The sequence below is a fragment of the Theropithecus gelada genome, chromosome 5 (assembly GCF_003255815.1).
Source record: "Theropithecus gelada isolate Dixy chromosome 5, Tgel_1.0, whole genome shotgun sequence".
In the NCBI taxonomy this organism is placed as follows: domain Eukaryota; kingdom Metazoa; phylum Chordata; class Mammalia; order Primates; family Cercopithecidae; genus Theropithecus; species Theropithecus gelada.
Window position 1 is genome coordinate 91,481,380 of NC_037672.1, and position 23,821 is coordinate 91,505,200.

Consider the following 23,821-nt stretch of genomic DNA (forward strand, 5'->3'; position numbering starts at 1 on the left):
CCTTTGTAGCATGAAAGCATTCATAGACTACATTAAAAAAAGGAGTGTGGCTGTTTTCCAGTAAAACCTTATTTGCAGTAACAGGTAGCCGTGGGCCAGATTTGACCCATGGGCTGTAGTTTCAGTTCTGAGCAACTTTCAGAAACTATAGGTCCAGTGGGACAGATGGTTGCATAACCTTAATTCTAGCAATTTATTACGTACTCAAATAAAATCATAGAGAAGGGATTCTAAGAACTACAGAGAGGAAAGCCTGGGACTCTGGTTGCAGGGTAAGGAAGGCATTATAGATGAAGTGCTGATATTTGAGATGAATTTTGAAGCATGTTTCCCAGTGGACAAGCAAGGGAAAAGTATTCTAGGTGAAGAACAGCATTTGCAAACTTTACAAAGAATTTTGAAATGGCAAATTTTTCTGTATAATTATATTATGGGGGAAGTGATTGAATATTAGGCTGGATAGCAGGATGAGAAATATCTCATGAAAAACTACTAGTTTTAGCTTTAACCAATAGACCAGTGGTTCCTATGCCTGTGGCATCTGAGAATTACCTGGGGAGCTTGCTAAAAATTTTAGACTCCTGGGCCTATTGAATGAGAATCCCTGGAATAGGGTCCAGAAGTCTATTTTTGTAAAGCATCTTAGATGAGTCTGCTGTAGAACATTGTTTAGGAATCAGTGCTGTTAATGTCAGGGATCCCCTGAGGAATTTAAGCAGGAGAGGGAGATGGTGATAATCCCTGCAGTTTAGGGACTTTGAAACATCATCTGCAATTCCTCACTCTCCTTTAATTCAGCACTGTAGGGTCATGATAGTATTCCCATTTTGTCATTGATTTGATTTTTGTTTCAGAATGATCAGTTTGGTTACAGTGCTGGATGACTTATTAGAGAAATGTAAGCTTGAAACAAAACAAAATAGCAGTATTTATTTTTCTGAATTTCAGAAGGAAAGCTATTAAACACATACGGTGATGTGCCTTGAATATGAGTTATAGTTTAAGAGCTTTAGACTCACACTGTTTCTGTGAAGACAAAATGAAAACAGGCCAACCAAACTGCAAAAACGAGTTGCAGTAATCTTCAAAGACTGATAAGAAATCATCCTGTCCCAAATGAATTACTGTCAACTTTAGAAAGAGCCCAGAGAAAAGTAAATGTAATTGATTAGTCATTAGTAAAATGTCACGCACCTGGAAGGCAGAAAAATTGGGTCATGGACGAGAAAGTGAAAGACTAGTAAATATGTTTTTAATTGCTCTGTAATTTGAAAATTACATCACAAATGAAATAATGAGCTATTATTAGTAGAAGGTGATATAGGTGATCGATATCTCTCACATGACTTTCTGCTAGAAGCAGAATCAAGTTGAAATGTTACAACTATTATTCTAGGCATTATTCTAGTTCTTTGGACCTAATGATACAAACATATTTATTCATATCGTAATGAGTAAGGGAGTTTTTCTCATATTTGTTTATTTTTTTGTGCCAAAATTAATCGTTGTGTAGAAAACTGTGGCATGAGCAAAATCTTAAGTTCTTTTTAGGATTGTTTTCCCTACACTTATGTCATATTTTTGGGAGGGTATTAGGGATTCTTTATTAGTCCATGATAACGGTTTACTAATTACTTCGATTCTAAAACTGTCTGATTAGCAAATAACCTAAAAATGTAGTATTTTACTTCCCCTGACACACAGGGGTTGTCACCATGTAAGATGTCATGTGACTTTATTTGACTCATTCATTTCAGACTGTTCACACATATCTCTTTGAGGCAGTAGCTACCAGAGTACCTACAGTCTACATTGTACAAGCAAAATAACTTCAGTGAGCCCAGAACCTCTCTCTGAGACATTCACATTATTCTTTCCAAGTTACACCTGCAAGATTTTAATTAATATGTTTGTATCTTTGGAATAGAATATGAAACGGCGCAGGCGTCGAGACATTTTACGAGTACAACTGGTACGAATATTTGAACTGCTGGCAGATGCTGGTGTCATTAGTCACAGGTCAGTATTGGATTCAGATTGTTAAAACTTTGGAATGATCCTAGAGAACGTAATCTCTTTTCACTCATGAAATGTATAAAAACAGAAAAGCACCATTGCAACAAGAAAACCTGTATGTATCACTATGAAAATTATTTAACAAATATTCGATACACTAACCAATAGCTAAAAATGTATTGAAAAATCTACCACCAGAATTGGATTGCTTCTGGCAAAAAATGGATATAATGTTCCTATGATTTTGATATTTGTTGGAACCTAGTTATCTTGGCAAGTGGATGGTAGTAGATTTTTCTTCACAGATTTTCCTGTTTTTTACCTCATTTTAAAGATTTTTTCTTCTGAGCTTGAAAAAATAATATATTCACAGGTTAAACATTATAAGGCTTACAAATTTATTCCAATGAACTTGTTATCTATCCTGCCAGGAAAAATTATGAAATCTACAAATATAATTCATAACAGTTTTCCACCCTTCACAGACAAAACCATGAAACCTGGAGATATTGCCGCAATAAAGGCATCTTCACACTAAGCCTAGCCCCTTGAGGAAAATTCCATCAGCCGAATGTTGAAAAATAACTATTTCCTTAGGAGGATAATGGTGTTACCTGACCATTGAAGGAGGAAAATAATAGATCTGACCATATCCAAAAAAAGTCACTGAAAAGATATCTTAAGGAGAAAAAAAAAAATGGACCAGCTGCAGTGGCTTACGCCTGTAATACCAACATTTTGGGAGGCTGAGACGGGTGGATCGCTTGAGCCCAGGGGTTGGAGACCAGCCTAGGCAACATAGCAAAATCCCCTCTCTATAAAAAATGCAAACAATCAGGCGGGAATAGTGGCAGACCAATAGTCCCAGATACCTGGAAGGCTGAGGTGGAAGGATCACCTGAGCCCAGGACATTGAGGTTGCAGTGAGCCTTGACCATGCCACTGCACTCCAGCCTGGGAAAAGAGCGAGACTCTGTCTTGAAACAAAAAGGAGAAAAAGAAGTATTAATAATACAACAAGTGTAGTAACTATGGTAACTGCATGGCATTATTCCTTTAGCATTTCTCCCGATTATTTATTTTACCTAACACCTTTCATATGTAGCATTGAATGCTTTTGACAAATGCTTTCAAAACAGATTTTTAATCAGAGTATTATTTAAACTATTGATTTACTTTTCTTTCCTAGTAAAAAGCAAATAAAGAAATATTGGTCGGGTGCAGTGGGTCACACCTGTAATCCTAGCACTTTGGGAAGCCGAGGAGGGCAGATCACCTGAGGTCAGGACTTCGAGACCATCCTGACCAACATGGTGAAACCCCATCTCTACTACTAAAAATACAAAAATTAGCTGGGCATGGTGGTGCATGCCTGTAGTCTCAGCTACTCGGGAGGCTAAGGCAGGAGAATCGTTCAAAACCAGGACGCAGAGGTTGCTGTGAGCCAAGATAGTGCCATTGCACTCCAGCCTGGGTGAGAAGAGCGAAACTCTGTATCAAAAAAAAAGAAAAGAAATGCCATTCTCTTTTTTTCTTTCACAAAAAATAAGAGTTAGGAAAAGTAAAATTGAAACTTGCTGGCTTGATGCAAAAAATTAACAACCTGATACACATCTGAATCTTTTTTTTTGGTTGCTTTAATTGTAGCGTTAGTAGAAGAACCTTTAAATGGTTCTATTTTAGGGAATGCAAAATGTTGCTCTATTTAAATTTAACTACCAAAAACTATATGACTATTAAGCAATAATGATCTTTGAAGCCAGTTGTGTATTTTGTTTTGAAGTATTTTTAAAAAGAGTTATTGATAGAAAGTTATTGCTATTCTAGATTTTTAAATTACCGTGGCTAAGGAAAATAATGAGTTCTGAATGCCAAGAAGACAGGGAACTTTGTTTTGTTCACCTAGTGGATTTCATGTACCTGACACATAGGAGATAATGAATATTTGTTAGATTAATGAAGATTTTATTCTGGTGCAGGTTGTAGTCCACTAAAGCAGTTTCCTATCCACTAATAGGTCATGATCCAGAGCTTGAAAAACACTCATTTAAGGAATAAAGGAAAAAATTTGAAAAGCACCTGAAAAACACTTATTTAAGGAATAAAGGTCATACATTGATTCATTCAATACATATTTATTGTTGTAGACTGATATAGTCAATATACTATAGTATCATTGCAACTCCTAACTCTTGTTTTCATAGGTTTAGGATATTTATTCCAAAGTTACTAACTATTAAAAAAAAATTACCTTTAAAATAATATATATTAGAAGTACTTTTCAAACATAATAAGAAAAAGCTGACCTAAATAAATGCATATGTAATAGCTAATCATTTATATAGCACTTATTGTTTGCTAGGCCTTTTCATATATAGCAGTTCATTTACATCCTTCTAAAACACTCTGAGGTAGATACGGGGTATATGCTTAATGATTGATGAAACAAGACAGGAATCCAGGACTTCTGACTCTAACCAAATACTCCCCTATCAGTCAGTCAGTGGTTTCCAGGCACGGACATAGATCCCTGCCTCAAAGAAAACCTCACTGCAGATATATCTTTCCTCCTTGAGACAGGCTCTTGCTCTGTCACCGAGGCGGGAATGCAGTGACTAGATCACAAGGCTCAAACAATCCTCCCATCTTAGCCTCCTGAGTAGCTGGGACTACAGGTGTGCACCACCATGCCTGACAAATTTTTGTGTATTTTGTAGAGACGGGGTTTCATCATGTTGCACAGGCTGGTGTCGATCTCTTGAACTCAGTGATCCACCCACCTTGGCTTCCCAAAGTGCTGGCATTACAGGTGTGAGCCACCGTACCTAGCGCATTGCAGATACTCTTAAAGGCAGTTCCATAGGTCTAGAAAGAGGTTTTGAAACCCAGTACTCTACCCTATTCTTACCAGAATTCTCTCAGATTTTTGCATCCCTGATAATACCTATCCCAGAATCTTACTGAGAATAAGTGACTAATAGATATTTGATTATACTGAAGGCATAATATGAATAGACATGGCAGCTATGAATAAATAGAACTAGTCTTTTTCAACTTTTCTAAACTGATCCTCCCCATTTCATATGCCTCCTGTCTCTTTGTTTAGAAATCCATGTGTTTCACAGAGAGGAAACAACATTTAGCACTGAGTTGATTTAAGTTAGATATGGAGTTGAATAATATAAATTGCAATAGCAGTTCCTAGATTAAGAAGCACCATCTATTTTCGTATTAAAGTAAGCAAAATCGTATTCATTTAATTTTCATATATTAAGTTGCATGCTGCCATGAGCATGCAAAATTAACATGTATTATTCTCATTTTGAGTATTAAGAATTTTTTATATAAATTATAATTTAAAGTCCCATTTGCTTCATCATTTGTTTTCTTCAATATTTTCAGTGCAAGTGGTGGCCTTGATAATGAAACACATTTTCTCAACAACACTTTATTGGAGTATGTAGATTTAACTAGACAACTCCTGGAAGCAGAAAATGAAAAAGACTCTGACACACTGAAGGATATACGATGCCATTTTAGTGCCTTAGTGGCGAATATTATTCAGAATGTTCCAGGTATTATTTTCAATTTCTTAAAGCATTATTGAGTATTAAGGAACCGTCATATTTTTTCTTTCCTTGAGGTTTAATAATCTAAGTTGATAAAGTAACGTGTGAACATACTGGAAAAATATGTCAGCATAACCTGGATGGCTGGAGTTTTTTTTCCCTTTGAATTATTGTCAGTGATTAGAAATAAAAAAGCAACCCAGCATGGAATTTCAATAATGATCAGGATACTGACACAAGAACCTAGAGAAATCAATAGAATAAGCTCTTTAGACAACCTTGTTTTAGATGCAATAAGCAGAGTGCAGTGTTTCAAATGATAATTGAGAATAAAATTAAGAAGATACTGTTGAATAATGGGAAAAGAATATAGGCCATAAATACAAAATGTAACAAGGATTCCATGTTATTGGTTTACCAGATATGTTCTAATTATTGAGTAGGTTCTATATTGACAGATATTGGTTTAGATAGTAGGAAGATTAATATACACAATTACATTTTTAAAAGTTAAATTCTTGACAACTGTAAGAAGTAATGTGACTCTAGCCTTTGGCATACAGTATAAATACAAATGTTTCTTTTTCTCTCTGAAAAATTAAAGTCACATTGTTGCTTTGAATAGTATATACAGACAGTTGATGCCTGAAGAACATGGGTTGTATTTTATAACAGGGTCATTAAGCACTTAATTTCATATGTCAGTTTCAACTGTAGGAGCCCTGTTTTCATCTTTGAAAGGAAAATGATACTGTCAAAGGAAAAGAGCATTTTTTTTTCAAAATTTTCTGATCTGAAGCTCACTAATGTAAAGATGTGGTTTAGTCTATTACTAAACACTTTTTTACAACTTCCAAATTGGTTTATTGTGATACTGCTGAGTTTCTTCAAGAAGGATAGATATAGAGAAATTATATAGTAGAATTTCAAAATGGGGGAAAAAATCCTTGGAGATCATTTAAACCAGTGGTTTTCAAACTTTGCTGTTTCTCAAAGCCCTGAGGTTGTCCAGTGCCATCAGCAGAAAGCAGCAGAATGTGTTTGGACGCTAGGCCTCAACTCCGCTTTTATCTATTTTATGTATTGAGATTACATGTAAGCTTCCTTTAGCAGGAAAAGGCAGCTTTCCTGCTGAAAAAAAAAAAAGTACAAAGTTTGAAAACATGTATCTTGTCCAAAGCCCTTACTTACCAGTGAACCAAAATACAGAGGTGTGTCTGTGTTAAAATCTTGGCCAGTCTCACCATATAGCCAGTGATAGCCCAGGGAGAAATGGGCTCCTGGCCCCACCTCTGTGCCAGCTTTCATGTGCCATTGAGCCTGTCATGGAATTTCTGCTTGCAGAGATGCTGTATGTCATGTAATGCTGCCACAGAGTGACACAGACTGCAACTTTGTTTCTGCGATTTGCATATATATAAATGATCCCTGCTACTGTGGAGGTTTTTGATAGTTTAAAATGAAAAATTTTGCTTTCTTTTTTACACTGTTACACATTCAGTAACATGTCGGTAAAAAGTTAAAGCAAAAAGAAATGGAAATAAATGTTTTCTATCTTTTCTTATTTGCAGTGCACCAGAGAAGAAGTATTTTTCCTCAGCAGAGCCTTCGTCACAGTCTATTTATGCTGTTCAGTCACTGGGCAGGTCCTTTTAGCATCATGTTTACGCCCTTGGACAGATACAGTGATAGAAATATGCAAATTAATAGACATCAATACTGTGCATTAAAGGTATTTACTTAGAAACCTGATTTCTTTTTTTTTTAAGAGCAGAGTTGAATATTTTTATGTCTCTCAGTCACTAGTATTTTAAAGAGGATAAGAATTTCTTCACAGTATCTGAGAGTATTAGAATATATGTTTTTCTGCCGTATTCAAAATTTATACCAAAAGTTATATTTAAATACATAAAATGCAATGAAAAACACTTCCAGAATCTACTCAAATTTGATCACTATTATCTTAAATAACTGAGTATTACTTGAAAGGAATGCCTTTTTTTCCGTTACTTAAGTACTTTTTCTTGGTCTTTTTATCTTCCTTTACAGTATTGTTCAAACTCCATGTCTAATTTGGTGTCATATTTACTTACTCATAATAAATTTCTTAGTTTTAAAAAATAATTTGTAAAGAAAAAAATTAAAGTATTGTGACTAGATACTAGATAAGTATTTTGCCTCTTCTCATTAAGCAACCAACATTTAACCTCTTAAATTTGTTAAATATAATTCTAATATTATTATTTGAAGGCTATGTCTGCTGTACTATGTTGTGGCCCTGTTGCAGATAATGTAGGACTTTCATCAGATGGCTATTTATACAAATGGTTGGATAACATTTTGGATTCTCTGGACAAAAAGGTAATTATGACAGTTTCCTTAAAGGTTCATAATAAATTCTCATTGTATTATTAGCAGTTCGTGTATGTTGCACTAAAAACAAGTCTTTTTTAAAAAATAAGATAGGTTAGGATCATATGCAAAAAGCATATTATATAAAGTTAAATAGGATCTCATAATGTAAAAATGTTCCAATTCTTACGTATCATTAATTTGAATAATTTTAATTTCCCTTTTAATATTATAGGATTAATACAGTGGTGTGTGTCTCTCAACAGGGTTCTAAGTCAATAAATAAAATACTAACACAGAACATATTGAGCTGCATGGGAGAAATATGTTATTTGCTATGTTTCATTTCATTTTTTTTAACCACTTTCCATTTAATCATTCTGCCTTGCCCTCCACACCCTTTGCTTTCCTTACTCTCATATTGTACATTTACAGACTTCACAATTTAACATAGGACTTACATCTTTTTCCCCTCACAACAATTTTTGTATTGGGTTGTCAAAAACAAGAATAAAGCTTGATAAAAATAATTAGAGAGCTTAATGACTCATTTTTCTGAAAGCACTTAATCACTATTCATATTCATTAACCGCCTTCAGGGCTCTGTTGGAAGACAGAATCATACTAGAGAGGCTTGTGTAAAAAGCAAGAGGCCAAATTCAATTCATCTGTGTGGTTTTTTTCTGCTGGCTGAGTAAAATGAGAGGGAGGTGAACAAAAGGAGATGGAATTTTCCTATTAATTACAATGAATATATGCACCATATTACCTTAGTAAGAACTGTAGGGAAACAGACAAAAAATATGTAACATTCTGTCTCTATTGAGCAATTTCACAACCTTTGCCTAGGTTCACCAGCTGGGCTGTGAAGCAGTTACGTTGTTGCTGGAGCTGAACCCTGATCAGAGCAACCTGATGTACTGGGCTGTGGACCGCTGCTACACGGGCTCCAGGAGGGTGGCGGCCGGCTGCTTTAAAGCCATTGCTAATGTTTTCCAGAACAGGTACTTTAGATACGGGTTTCTTGTTTTGTTTGCTTAAAGAAAAGTTTTTCTTTGAATTTAAAAATATGAAGACACCAGTATAGTTGTCCTTCAGTATCTGTAGAGGATTGGTTCCAGGACCCCTCTCAGATCCCAAAATCCGTGGATGCTCAAGCCTTCTATATAAAATGCTGTAGAATTTGTATTTACTCTATGCAAATCCTCCCATATACTTTCTTTTTTTTTTTTTTTTTTAGACATAGTCTCGCTGTCACCCAGGCTAGAGTGCAGTGGCATGATCATAGTTCACTGTAACCTCAAACTCCTAGGCTCAAGCGATCCTCCACACCTCAACCTCCCGAGTAGCCAGGACTGTAGACTCCCACTACCATGCCTGGCTAATTTTTAAATTCTTTGTAGAGACGAGGTCTCACTACGTATGTTGCCCAGGATGGTCTTGAACTCCTGGCCTCTCACCTTGGCTTCCCAAAGTGCTGGGATTTCAGGTATGACCTGCTGTGCCTGGCCTTTCCCACATATTTTTGATCCACAGAGGGTTGACTGTGTTTTCTTTTCTTAAGCTCTAATGCAGCTGTGTCTAACCCTTTGAATGTGAGGACTTTTTTGTTTATCTGTGGTGGTGGATATTACAAAAATTATGCATGGATTTTTTATTTTTCATCAGCATTTTTTAGTGTGTTTTATGTGTGGCACAAGACAATTCTTCTTCTGATGTGGCACAGGGAAGCCAAAAGGTTGAACACTTGTGCTCTAATGGAATTTAACCAAAATAAGGACAATTATCACCACGCATCCGTTGTTGTACCTATTGCCTTGAAAAAACCAAGTCCCCTCATAGACTTAGAAGATAGGTGTCTACAAGCCTTGCCCTTTGCATATCATATTTATTAAATGGTGCAAAAGTCTCTACACATTGTTATTTACCTAATATGTAAAATTTATTCCTAGGGATTATCAGTTTGACACAGTGATGCTTCTAAATCTGATACTGTTTAAAGCAGCTGATTCTTCTAGAAGTATCTATGAAGTTGCTATGCAACTTTTACAGGTTTGTAAACATGTGAATTTAAATATTTTTTTACTCAGGATTTAATGAAGCCCAATAATTTAGTCTTGCCATTAAAGCACACTGATAATAGTATTTAGCTTTATTTATAATAATGAAGTTATGGTATTAAGTCCTAATTATTATTAGAAATATAAGACAAAGATAATATAGATATTTAAATTTATAAATAATGCAAACTATTCCTAAGTGTATTGTAGAAGGGTTATTTATAGTAACACGTGTGTATGTATATGAAGGTACTTAAAATATGTGTCCATGTAAGTATTTCTGTTCAGCAGATGAGAACAATGTGTGTCCCAGTTTTTTTGGAGAGCCATATGAAAAATAATTAGCTCTTTTTATCATATTCTCATGTAAATTTTCTTTATTGGGTTGAGGAGAAATAACTTAGAAACTTAGCAAACACGGATATATTATTAGTATACAGTATTTAATTCATAATAGGGCAAGATTCTTCCATCTTAACCAAGGGCTAAGAATAGGATTCAAGCAGATGCTTTTTCCAAAGGCTCTAAAGTGGTTCTGATGCCAGTAGATCCATCTTAGGAATTATACCCTAATGCCTTTGTTAATTAAGAGGAAAGTTCAGCAGTACAGCTCTTTAAATAGTGTAATGTCAAAAGGTTCTCCTTGAAGGATTTTTTTTTTCACTTATACATATATTGTACTATCGTATTTTTGAGTGAGAAAAGTGGTAAATCTTTTTCAAGTAATTGTATATTAAGTTGCTGGAGTTATTTTCAGACTGTATTATTAACCTGGATCATTGACATTAAATATGAGGAATGTAAGTTCTTTTAGTGAGAAAGGGTTTTTGTTTGTTTTGTTTCTTTTTGTTTTTGAGATAGGGTCTCACTCTGTCGCTCAGGCTAGAGTACAGTGGCACGGTCATGGCTCACTGCAACCTCTACCTCCTGAGCTCAAGTGATCCTCCAACCTCAGCCTCCTGAGTAGCTGGGACCACAGGCACACACCACCACACCTGGCTAATTTTTTAATTTTTTGTAGAGATGAGGTCCTGCTATGTTGGCCAGGCTAGTCTCGAACTCCTGGCCTCAAGTGATCCTCCCACCTCTGCCTTCCAAAGTATTGAGATTACAGGCATAAGCCACTCCACTCAGCCTGGGAGAAGAGTTTTTTTTTTAAATATAAAATTATAGTTAAACTTTAGAGAACCCATAAAATCTTAACCTAAGTTGATGGAATCACATTCCTATAGATTCTGGAACCGAAGATGTTTCGCTATGCTCACAAATTGGAGGTTCAGAGAACAGACGGAGTACTCAGCCAGCTGTCTCCTCTACCACATCTCTATTCTGTTTCATATTATCAGTTGTCCGAGGAACTAGCAAGGGCGTATCCTGAGCTAACTCTCGCTATATTCTCAGGTATGATCAATGAACTGGTTAGTAGTTTCTCTTTGTCAATCATTTCTTCAAAAACAATTTTTAGAAAATTATAAATTTATTAAATTACAGGTTAAATCAAAACCAGACATGTCTTTACATAGAATATTTTTTCTTCAATAAGAACTCTTAATTCTGATCTGTCATAGTATTTAGGTTTTTCTATCAGCGGCGTCCTTGTAGGGTTTTACACCTTACCTTCCCTTGCTCCCTACTCCATCAAAAAGAAAAAAATACAAGAGGGAGGACTTTCCATATGTGACTTAAAAGTATTTCTTAGTAGACATAGAACTTCTTGAATACATTGTATTTTGTGTATTGGCATATCTTTAATAATAAAAATAGGCAGGGATAAGTTGTAGGCAGTTTTCCGTGAGTGAAACCCCTAACCATAGGAGCAGGTGGTACAGTGCCTTGAGCAAAACTCTTTCTAGTCTCCCACATGTTGCCTGTCACCTACATCAAGATCTTGTTCCAGTGTAAATACTGGACATGCACCAACACTAGGATCTGGGAGATTGTGGAGTTCTGCTGTGGGTCCTTTCTTTCATTTGGGCTCAAGAGTTAGTAGCCTTAGCCTGCTTGGGATCTTTGCATAGCACCTATTTTAGCAATAGAAATAGTTTATTTCCCTCCCTAATTTACCTGAGTGGGAGAAAAAAGCAACAACAACAACTTAAATTCTCCTAACATTTAGTTCTTGAAAGCAGTAGACCTGTTTGGTTTGCCCTAGTAGTTGGTAGCAATTATGCCCCTTCCTTTTTCCCAACCCCTGCATCCCTGACAGCCCCTCCAAGATGGATATGAGTGGTCATCAACACAAAATAGCAGCCACCATGAACACAGATTTTGTGGCTGCTGAGCTGCTGCTAGAAGCTTCTGCGCAGAAAGCAGGGGAGTCCAGCTAGATCTCAGAGATCATGTAACTGTTTAGAATGCCATGTCATCGCCTAGGATGTCGGCTGGTACAGGTGTCGACTGTGCCCACGCCTCCACCACCACCACCTTGTCATTCTTCCTTCAGTTCTATCTTCAGACACTCTTGTCCTTAGCATCAGCTAATTTTAACTCCTTTGCTTAAGGTAGTTCGTTCTAAACCAAAACATAGCCTCTCAACCTGACAAATTCCATAGCTAACCTACATTTTCACTTTCACTGTTTCTAAGGCAAGACAAACACAATATTCATTCAGAATTTTACTGCACAGATACAGATATCAGCATAAACTTTGCCACTTTAAAATTTGAGGGTCCTGATCCTTTCTTTCTCCAGATTCAATGCAGTGGTCTTAAATGTTGTCAGCTCTGAGGCCCTTCCCATTCTTGCTCCTCACATCCTTTCCCTCCTTCACACCTGCTCCTAACCCCTTCCTCACCCCTATGCCTTGCCTCGAGTGTATACACTCACTATTCCGTATTCTCAGTCTTCATGCATGCCTTAGATCTTCACAGATGGCCTTCACAGACCACTAGTGTCAAATTCCTTTCTGTAGCCTCACCAGGTACCTTCCAACTGCTCAGTCTAGTCACTGGCTAATAGTCTTCGGTCTGTTTGCTACTTTCCCCAGCAATTGGTGTTAGCCATCTTATATTTTTTTAAGCTCTAACCTCGCTTAATTTCCAAAAACTTAGTATTTCTTGCTTTTTCTTCTACCATTGAGTATTCCTTTTCTGTCTCTTTTGGTAGATTCTTACCTTCCGTCCCTTTTTTCTTTTTTTTCTTTTTGAGACACAGTCTCTCTCTCTCTCTGTCTCTCTCCCTCTCCCCGTCTCCCTCTCTCCCTTTCTCCCTTCCTCTCCCTCTCCCTCTTCCTCTCTCCGTCTTGTGATTTATGTTAGCTGTTAATATTATGATGTCATTGAGGTGAAAGTTACTAAAAGAAAAAACAGTACGTATAATTGTTAAGTGTAATGAGTAAAATGAATAAAATCCAGCTTCTGAAATCTGTTGGAATTAATTACCAGTCAGAGGAAGCCGAAATTACATCGGTTCTCTTTGACTTGTTTTCAATTTCAGAGATAAGCCAGAGAATCCAGACAGCTCACCCTGCTGGACGGCAGGTGATGCTGCACTACCTGCTACCATGGATGAACAACATCGAGCTGGTGGACTTAAAACCTCTCCCCACAGCAAGGCGACATGATGAAGATGAAGATGATTCCTTGAAAGACCGAGAACTTATGGTGACTAGTAGGCGCTGGTTACGGGGAGAAGGATGGGGATCTCCACAAGCCACTGCAATGGTTTTGAACAATCTGATGTATATGACAGCAAAGGTAAAATGAGTTTTGTATTTATAATTGCTGCACAGAATTATTGAGTAAGTAGATGTGGTTAGAAACAGATGAAGAGGCTCCATAATCCTGTGATAACCAAGCAAAATGCATTATAAATTTCTTTCTTTAAAAAAGACTGATGATATGTGAATTTTTTTTACTAAAACCATATATGATTAATGATATTTATGTTTAGATTTGTTGAAAGAAATTACTGTTTCTGTAAAGTGTGGAAACGATTAAAGCTATCTGTGGAAAACATTGTTTTTTAATATTTCATGGTATGACAAGTTTGGTTTTTATAATAGGCAGTCATGACTGAAGTATCTTTTGTGCATATTGCATCTAGTATGGCGATGAACTGGCCTGGTCGGAGGTGGAGAACGTGTGGACCACACTTGCAGATGGCTGGCCCAAAAACCTGAAAATAATTTTGCACTTTTTGATCAGCATTTGTGGGGTGAATAGTGAACCAAGCCTCTTGCCTTACGTATGTATTCAAGTTCATTTAACTTAAAAAATATATATATATATTTACTAGTATCTTATGATGTCTAGAGTATGGGCAGCAGTTGCCCAGGAGAGGCAAGGCAAGGGCCAGGATGAAGACAGTCAGGAAAATAGCACATGGATTTATTCACTGATTCAGTCAGCAAATGTTTTCCATCATTATGACAGACCAGGTGCTCTTCTGGGCATTACAATCTGATGGGTAATACAGAATTTATTTGTTGAACCTACATCTGATTTATTTAATGAATAAATCAGTAAGTTAATAAAGTATAGTGTGATAAAGGCTATTAAAAAATTGCAGAGTTCTGAGAGTAAAACTTAGGAACCACAGCTGTCTGGAAGGATTCAAGATGACACTTGAGAGAAAGTGATATTGAAGCTGAAACCACACATTGCGGATGTTTCTAGTTTCTGCTAGGCAGAGGGGGCATTTAGATACGAGAACAGGATGGTGAGTGAGAGCTCAGTGCTTATAGGATTGCCCTTCAGGCTGCTGGAAGCAAGGGAAAGCATGGTAAGAGATATGAAACGAAGAAGATAACATCTTTGCCTTCCAGGGGAGAAAGCAACATCCAGATCTGCCCAAGTCAAGACGACACGTTTGATATGAAACTGTCAAATGTGAGGGTTAAGTGGACACACGTGCATACGTCTTTTTAGATGCAGATGTAGATATCCATCCCGTGGCAGCATCCCCCAAAAGTGTGGTCAACGGAAGACTAGTTCTACAGAACGTTATCTAAAAGTTCTTACAGGCCAGGCACGGTGGCTCATGCCTTTAGTCCTAGCACTTTGGGAGGCCGAGGTGGGCAGATCACCTGAGATCAGGAGTCAGAGGCCAGCCTTGCCAACATGGTAAAACCCCATCTCTACTAAAAATCCAAAAATTAGCCAGGTGTGGTGGCTCATGCCTGTAATCCCAGCTACTTAGGAGGCTGAGACAGGAGAATTGCGTGAGCCCAGGAGGCAGAGGTTGCAGTGAGCTGAGATCTGGCCACTGCACTCCAGCCTGGGCGACAGAGCGAGACTCCGTCTCAAAAAAAATAAAAAATAAAAAAATAAAATAAATAAATAAATAAAAGTTCTACAGATTCTATTTTAAACAAACCACTTAATAGCTTTGCTTTACCCAGCATTCCCCAAGTTCACTTGGTCACTGAAAGCATCATTGCCAAGGTGTACCACAGGCGTAGTGCCTTTGAGGAGTGCTTCGAGAACTGTAGGTGTATAGTACAAGACAACGTTACCCCACGTCACCTCTCTGGCTGTGTCTCCTATATTCTCTCTGGTGCTCCCACCCTTCAGCTGTACTGGCCCCCCTTTGCTTCTAGCCCTCTCACCAGGCATTCCCTCCTCGGTGCCCTCACACTCACTTGCCTTCTCTTTCCCCAGTTAGCCACGTTACTCACTCCTCGTCTCTTTCAGGTCCTCCTTCAGGTGTCAGTGCCCACTGGGACTTCTGCTGCCCATCCTGTGTAGAACTGCAAATGCCCTACCTCCACACACACACTCCATTTCCTTTCCCTGCTTCATTGATCTTTCTGGCACTTAATCATCACCAAACACGTGATATATTTTACCTATTTACCTCTTTAGTTTTGCATCAACCAGTAGATTGTAAGCTCCTTAAGAATGGTAGTTTTTGTCTATTTGATTCACCGCTAAGTTCTCATTTAGTAGTGCCTGGCACATAGAAGATGCCCATTAATTGGATGAATGAATAGGGGAGTTAGAGCTGGAACCAGAAAAAGCATGAGATTATACTTTTAAGAGGCCAAATGGAAATTTGGGGAATAGCCATTTTCCAGGAATTTAAAAGGAGCCATTTTTTAATGTCAATAATAATAATGTATTGGTTATTATTTTTTAAGCACTTATGGGTGCTTATTTTAGGCATGGTAAAAGCACTTCATCCACATTATTTAATTCTCAGAATAAATCTATGAGTTTGGTGAGATCACTGCAGTTTTACAGATGAAAAAACAAGGCAGAGAGAATGGTAATTTCCTCAAGGTCTCACTCTGTCACTTAATAGTTCTAGAATTCCAACCCAGATCTGATTGTGAAGTCAGTAAAAGCTTCTTGGAGAAGGGAGTAGAGTTAAGGTAGGGGATGGGGCTCGAAGACTTGAAAGGATTAGGGTTGGGAGTGTCAACTCGGAGATCCCCAGTTTGGCAGAAGGAAGCCACAGAGGCAGGAATGCACACAGCATGCTCAGAGGAAGTTGAACGTGAAAGCAGAGAGAATTAACAAGTAGCGCCCATTGGATGGAGTAAAGAGCCATACATAGAATGGTATCATTGGGTAACCATAATAAGAGTTTTGGCCGGGTGCTGTGGCTCACACCTGTAATCCCAGCACTTTGGGAGGCCGAGGCAGGAGGATCACCTGCGGTCAGGAGTTCGAGACTAGCCTGGCCAAGATGACAAAACCCCATCTCTACTAAAACCACAAAAATTAGCCGGGTGTGGCAGCAGGCACCTGTAATGCCAGCTACTTGAGAGGCTGAGGCAGGGAGAATTGCTTGAACCAGGGCGACAGAGGTTGCAGTGAGCCAAGATCACCCCATTATACTCTAGCCTGGGTGACAGAGCGAGACTCCATCTCCAAAAAAAAAAAAAAAAAAAAAAAAGGAATTTGGTTGGGATATAATAAATCATGTTTTAAGATTAATCCAGGGGTCATATAAAGCAGGGCTTTTCATATGTCTGTAAAAATATGAATCATTCTGATTCTGGAGGTGGAGTAGGCCTAAGATTTTCTATTTCTAGCAAACTGCAGATGATGATGCCTGTCTTGCTAGGATCACATTTTGAGTAGTAAGGATTAAAGTAGGGAGAAAAAGAGATAGGCTGATCAGTTATGAAGTTATTTCAGTAATATACATTACCAAAACATATATATAATATATACTACTGAAAAGTTTTTCTACTTACTTATACTGTGTTACTAGCCATTTGTAAAGTGCACTGTAAACCTTAACTCTTTTAATCTTCCTAACAGCTATATGAAGTATAGCTTCAACTCAATGATAGAGTTAGTGAGTGGTGTATCCACATTCCAAACCAGGCAATGTAGTTTGAGTTCTAGTTTAGTTCTAGTTCCTTGCTCTTAATGACTACTCTGTTTGACTATAGGGAATGGGGAAGGCAGAATAAAAGACAAACCCTGGGTTTGGAGGCTAACTAAAAATCAGAGGAAAATCTTAGGATGTTATTACCTGGAAGTGTTTCAATTAAAAGAGAAATTTTTACAGAAAAGCATTTTTTTTGCTTTTTTTTTTTAAAAAAAAAAGCAAAAATAAAGAAAGTGCATAAAGTGGAAACCACTAAACATGTTCAGTTCATCCTAATTAGATCTAATGTTGAGAGTTACAGGGAGGACAGTATTGATAAAGCTGATTAATGTCTTATTGTTGATCAGTGCCAGTTTTGATTTAGATTGTGTTTATTCATCTAGCACTTAAAGTTGAACTTACTCTGATAAAATTTGTCTCAGGAGAAATTAATGAGATAAAAACTTTGCTTTTTCTTTTCTGAATGATTTCTTTTGTGACAGGTAAAGAAGGTCATTGTATATTTAGGTAGAGATAAAACAATGCAGTTGCTAGAAGAGCTGGTGAGTGAGCTTCAGCTGACCGATCCTGTCAGTTCAGGGGTCACTCACATGGATAATCCCCCGTATTATCGCATCACTTCCAGCTATAAAATCCCTTCTGTCACCTCAGGTGAGAAATTTGTTAAAACTGCTGTGTGAGATGATAGGTGTCTTCATCTGCTTCACTATGGTAACCATTTTAGGGTCTCTGTGTCCCATAACATCTTGTTACAAATCTCAGATATATGCAATAAAATTTATTGAAAAAAACACATCTTCCTCAGTATTGAAAGAGAAGCTTAACATAATTGTTAAACAAGAGTTTATTGTGTCTTGAAATATTATTGTTGAGAAAACAAAAGCAAATGTGAGTCATGTATGGTAATTAATTTGATAAGACTTTGTAAATCCTCATGAGAAAGCAATTCGACAATGTAAGTATTAATATACAGAAAAGCAGTATTTACATACTTATTCAGAGATGGAATATAAATTTATTTCCTACATAACACATACCTTTTTTTTCTTTTTTTTTTCTTTTTTTTGAGGCAGAGTCTTGCTTTGTCACCAGGCTGGAGTGCAGTGGCGTGATCTCAGCTCACTGCAGCCTCCATCTCCCGGGTTCAAGTGATTCTCCTGCCTTAGCTTCCCAAGTAGCTGGGATTACAGGTGTGCGCCACCATGCCCAGCTAATTTTTGTATTTTCAGTCGAGATGGGGTTTCACCATGTTGGCCAGGATGGTCTCAATCTCTTGACCTCATGATCCACCCCCTTTGGCCTCCCAAAGTGCTGGGGTTACAGGTGTGAGCCACCGCGCCCGGCCAACACATGCATTTTTTAATGGGTATAATTACCATGTTAAATTTAGAAAATGCTTATATGTTGAAATTATTTGTGTAATTTCACATTATAATTATTTGGGTATATATTATACATCATATCCAATCAACTGAGTGTGTATGTGTGTGTGTGTGTGTGTGTATATATATATACTTATATGTATGTGCATATATTAAAATTATTATAGTATTTTGAGTTTGAAGAAACTATGTTCCTAATAGAAGAACCTCCAATGAAATTCAAAATAGTAAAAAGGCTATTGTAGATGAAATTTCTATTAAACCCTTTGTTACTCAGTTTAAATGTTTTCAGCATGCTAATAACAACATCGTAAAACTAGAAATATTTTAAATTATCTCTTTATAATTTATTTTTTACCATCCATTTTCATCACTTAGTCCTTTTGTTTTATTTTCTAGGAGATGTCTAATAATGCTTCTATTGAATTTTTCACATCTGCTAGAATGTTTTTAATTCCAAAGTTTCATTTAATTATAATTTTTTAAAGTAGCATCCTATTCTTGTTTCATGGTTGGCCTGTTGTTTCGTATCTGATACAGTTATAAAGTTTTCTTCTCCCAGCAGAAGTCTTCATTTTCTCTACATTGTTGTTTTTGTCTTGATAAAACTTTTCTCGAAAGCCTACCAATTCTAGATCTGTCTTTTCATAAAGAGTAGAATATTTTTAAAAAAATAAGTTATATAAGCATATATGGAACTTGTTGACTGTATCCTTTGTTGTACCGTGATTTCAGTGAAGCCAATGTCTGTAGGTATTTTCTCTTAGATTTATCAGTTTCCCCAGAGAAAATTATTTCTAGTCATTTGCCAACAGAGGGTGTGTCTGTGAACATATACACACACACCCCTTTGGATTGTATATATTTATACACACACATATACACAGTCTTCAAACTTTCTGGAAGCCCAGTGGGGTGAGAAGGATGTAGCTGGGGGTGCAGTCTCAAATTTTAGCCTGTACATTTTCATTTCATTTAATGCCCCTGTTCTTTGTAAGGTGCCTCCTCTTTCAGGAGTATGTGGCGTGCCCTAGTTCAGGAATCTTCTGATTTTCATCAGAAAAGACTTCTAGAAGTAGGGAAAGACAGCCACCCAGCTGCAAGAGGCAAGCAAGTAGATTTGGGGAACCAGTTACTTCTAAAATAGATTGACTTTCAGCCAGGTTTCCTATTTTTTAGCACCACCTTCAACCTCTGTTTCCGGAGGTTCTTGATGCTACTCGTCCCTGAGACTTTTGGAAGTTCAGCAGTATAAATATGGCAGTTTCTTGATTTTCCCCCACCACCACCTTTGGATTCAGCCTTCTTAACACTTAATTACTTATTGTCCATTTGTATTCTAGCATCCAAAAATTTGTTCGTCGTGTCTCCTTTCCCTTTTGGTAATTATGAGTACATTCCTTTTTTAAAATGACTTTGCTCTCATTTTAGTTAAGTTTTGATATCTATAATTTGAGATCTTTTGTTCTTATTGGGTTATTCCAGGTTTGTAGATTCACAGGTACTGCTTTGTCTTTGATTACAGGAACTACTTCCAGTAGCAATACAATGGTAGCTCCCACAGATGGCAATCCTGATAATAAGCCCATTAAAGAGAATATTGAAGAGAGGTAAGTACTTCTCTGTTCTTTATTAGCTGTTCAGTTTGACAGATACTGGTTGTCATCAGAATAAATGATATTTTCTGCATTGAAATGTGGATGTTGCTGTGTTAAAATTCAAGTGAAAAAAATGTAATTCCATGCTGGAAACTTTCAACATTGAGAGTTTCAACATTAAAGATGCTATCCTGCTAGATTTTTTTATATGCTCTAATGTATGAATAGGTGGTATATGGTAAGTCACTTTTTGTATTGCTTAAAGTTTTAGACCTATATGAATGTATTTACTCCACCTGTTTTATATGCCAGAATATTATTTTAGGTAGAAATAGCTGATTAAAAGTTTAAGCTTTTGGATTATAAGGTGGAAATTAATACATGTCATAGTAAACTTTTGTTAATATTTTAATATTTTGTGTACTGTGTCCTTTTTTTTTTTTTTTTTTTTTTTGAGACAAAGTCTCACTCTGTTGCCAGACTGGAGTGCAGTGGTGCGATCTCAGCTCAACCTCTGCCTCCCAGGTTCAAGCAATTCTCCTGCCTCAGCCTTCCGAGTAGCTGGGACTACAGGCACACATCAGCACACTCGGCTAATTTTTTGTATTTTAGTAGAGACGGGCTTTCACCGTGTTAGCCAGGATCGTCTCGATCTCCTGACCTCGTGATCTGCCTGCCTTGGCCTCCCAAAGTGCTGGGATTACAGGCTTGAACCATGGCATCTGGCCTCCTTTTTTAAACATGGAAAGTGAAATAAAGTATAAATACCATTGCACCGTCAACTGTGACTAACTTCAGTGATCATTCCCATAGCTATGTGCACCTGGACATTTACAGTGGACTAAACAGTCATTTGAATCGGCAACATCACAGACTAGAATCCCGATACAGTAGCAGCTCTGGAGGATCTTATGAAGAAGAAAAAAGTAATAAATTCCAAATGTTTTTAATGTAACTATAAGGGTGAGGTGTATTGTTAATTACATTAACGTTAATAAATATATATTTTTTCAGTAAATTGTTTTTAAAAAGCGTATTTAACTGCCACTAGTGGTGTTCCAACATAATCTGAAACATCTTGATTTTAAGAAGCAACGTATTTGGGTGAAATTTTTTTAAAGCACAGGTTTCCTATAGATAAATCACAAGGAACATAAGAACTGGTTCTCAGGAAGCATCAAAGAACAAATACTGGAAACAGGCTGATTTTTTTTTAGCAGGATTGCTCCTTCTGCATGGATTAACATTTTCCTAAAAAGATTGTCCCTTGGCAATTGCAAAGTGAATAATCTACCCAAGTTTCACTATAACGTTAAGGTAGGGTGTCATAGAAGCACAGGCTTTCAGACTGGGAAGGGACACTGAAGATGATCTGGTCCAATCTCCTCATTTTGCACATGATGGAACTGAGGTCCAGAGAGGTTAAGTGACTTACCCACGTCACACAGAATTCACATTTCCTGACATTTTTTATTGCACCCCGCAGCCCCACTGTGGTAGAGCAGAGTTCCTTTCAAGATGGAGCTGTTTTGGCCCTATCTCAGGATATTTAGAACTGAATAATTTACCAGAAGGCCCTTTGTTACAAGGCAGCTTCTCCAATAATGTGATCTCCTGGCTTGGACATCACTGATGGAATCACGATGAAGTGCTAATATAATTTTGCTTTGACATACAGGGTGGAACCTAAATTGATCTCTCTCTCTCTCCCTCTCCCTGGTTTGCTTAATTTGATAATATTTGTGCCTAGATTTTCCTAGCAAACATATGTTGAAATAGTGGGAAATTTTTTTTATCACTTTCTAATACTATATAAATAGTCGGGATCTTACTAGAGTTTGCTTATATTGGCAGAAATTAGATGGTGTAGAAAATGAGATCATTTTATCTTGATAGGTGATTCAATGCCACTTTATTCTAATTGGCGACTGAAAGTGATGGAGCATAACCAAGGAGAGCCACTGCCCTTCCCACCAGCTGGAGGCTGCTGGTCACCACTGGTGGATTACGTGCCTGAAACGTCATCACCTGGATTACCTCTTCACAGGTGGACTACAGCGTCATTCCTTTTACATATGCACCAAGTTGCTGCTGAACACTCTCGGCTTTCTTTGTGCTATCTGACAACACAGAATAAAAGCAGTCTTCTTTATGGAGATACTGCAACGTAGATCAGTGTGTTCTAAGAAATCTGAAAAACTCAGAGTTCTAACTTTATAAAATTAATATTATTAAATCTAATTATGCTGCTGCTTTTCTGGGTGTCTGGCATAGTTACTTGACCTTTCTGGGACCCAGTTACTACATCTAAAAAATATGGCTTTCCTATGATAGGCACTATTATTTTGCATCGAGTTGAATTCTACTTAGCAAAATCACAATAGAGCAATTACTGCATTCTTTCAAAATGTATTAATGCACCAAACATATATTGAACACCTACTGTGGCAAGCAGTGTGCTAAGTCTCAAGGTTGAAAGATGAAGAAAATGTGGCTCCTGAGTTCAAGGAGCCCTTAGCCCTTATGTTCTGTTCCATCTCTTTAACTTAATGGTTAATGTTTTCTTCAGCTGTATTTGTTTTTCCTCCTTTTTCCTGGATAAGTTGTATTTTTCCATGAAATGTGATATTAAAATCTTCAAGTAATTTTGTACCAGATTCTCTCTAGGTTTACCAAGATCTAGTAAAACGTTAATGAAACTCTTATTAACACCTCTTGTCATAGGTGTAACATAGCAGTGATCCTTTTGACTGATCTGATCATTGATCATAGTGTGAAGGTGGAATGGGGAAGCTACCTGCATCTTCTTCTTCATGCAATTTTTATAGGTAATAAATATTTGGTTCTAATTCTTTCATTTTATATTTTTATGATAATTTAAAAGCAGTATGGTTTTATGACAGTTTTTATGTGTTTCTGTTTCCTGTTATTTTTATATTATTTCCATGACACTTTTCATTATGATTCCTCTGGTCTCTTGGGGAGTTATTTGTGGCACCTCTTCTAACTACAAACAAACATGTCTATTCCCCCCCATTCCTATTCCTATCTTATGGCCTCGCCTGCCCACACACAAACACACGTATACTGTACTGAGGAAAAATTCTGTGGCTGTGGCAAGAGTCAAATTAACTTACCTCTGGGGATTGGGAACTTTCAGAGTGAATGAAAAATTGAAATAGGTTCTAAGTATTTCCCAAAAGAATTGGATTGTTGGATAGCCTGATTATTACAGCTGAAACTCCATCGTGCCTTCTGTAGCAAACATGAGGAATCTGTCATATCTATAATACATTTGATGCTTATAGGATTGGCTTCCTGAAGCAAGTCCAAATAGCCATCTCCTTATAAATTTTCCTGATGTGCACACTTACTGTTGGTGTGTTACATCATTCCTTCAGTTAATCATGTACTTTCTGTTACGTGCTAAGTACACAAAAAAGCCTGCCTTTTAAAAAAAATTCATTTCCACGAATTTTTTGTGTTATGTAACAGTAATAATTTTTAGGAGATCACTAAATTTTAGACATGAAACACATTTGACTTATCTTGAGTCTCCC

General features: G+C 37.1%; 1 protein-coding gene across 2 annotated transcripts in view; it reads left to right on the top strand.

Moving 5' to 3' along the window:
• The window catches only part of FRYL (FRY like transcription coactivator), a 285,169-nt gene that overhangs the window by 205,513 nt on the left and 55,835 nt on the right, over positions 1–23,821 (top strand). For both annotated transcript variants that reach the window (XM_025385755.1, XM_025385754.1), the window contains 14 exons: positions 1,928–2,019; positions 5,419–5,591; positions 7,157–7,317; positions 7,836–7,946; positions 8,787–8,941; positions 9,890–9,989; positions 11,230–11,398; positions 13,433–13,692; positions 14,042–14,182; positions 17,764–17,932; positions 20,189–20,273; positions 21,075–21,187; positions 22,158–22,308; positions 22,986–23,089. In XM_025385755.1, the coding sequence (XP_025241540.1) occupies positions 1,928–2,019; positions 5,419–5,591; positions 7,157–7,317; positions 7,836–7,946; positions 8,787–8,941; positions 9,890–9,989; positions 11,230–11,398; positions 13,433–13,692; positions 14,042–14,182; positions 17,764–17,932; positions 20,189–20,273; positions 21,075–21,187; positions 22,158–22,308; positions 22,986–23,089 (1,984 nt within the window). The remainder of the gene's footprint in view (positions 1–1,927; positions 2,020–5,418; positions 5,592–7,156; positions 7,318–7,835; positions 7,947–8,786; positions 8,942–9,889; positions 9,990–11,229; positions 11,399–13,432; positions 13,693–14,041; positions 14,183–17,763; positions 17,933–20,188; positions 20,274–21,074; positions 21,188–22,157; positions 22,309–22,985; positions 23,090–23,821) is intronic.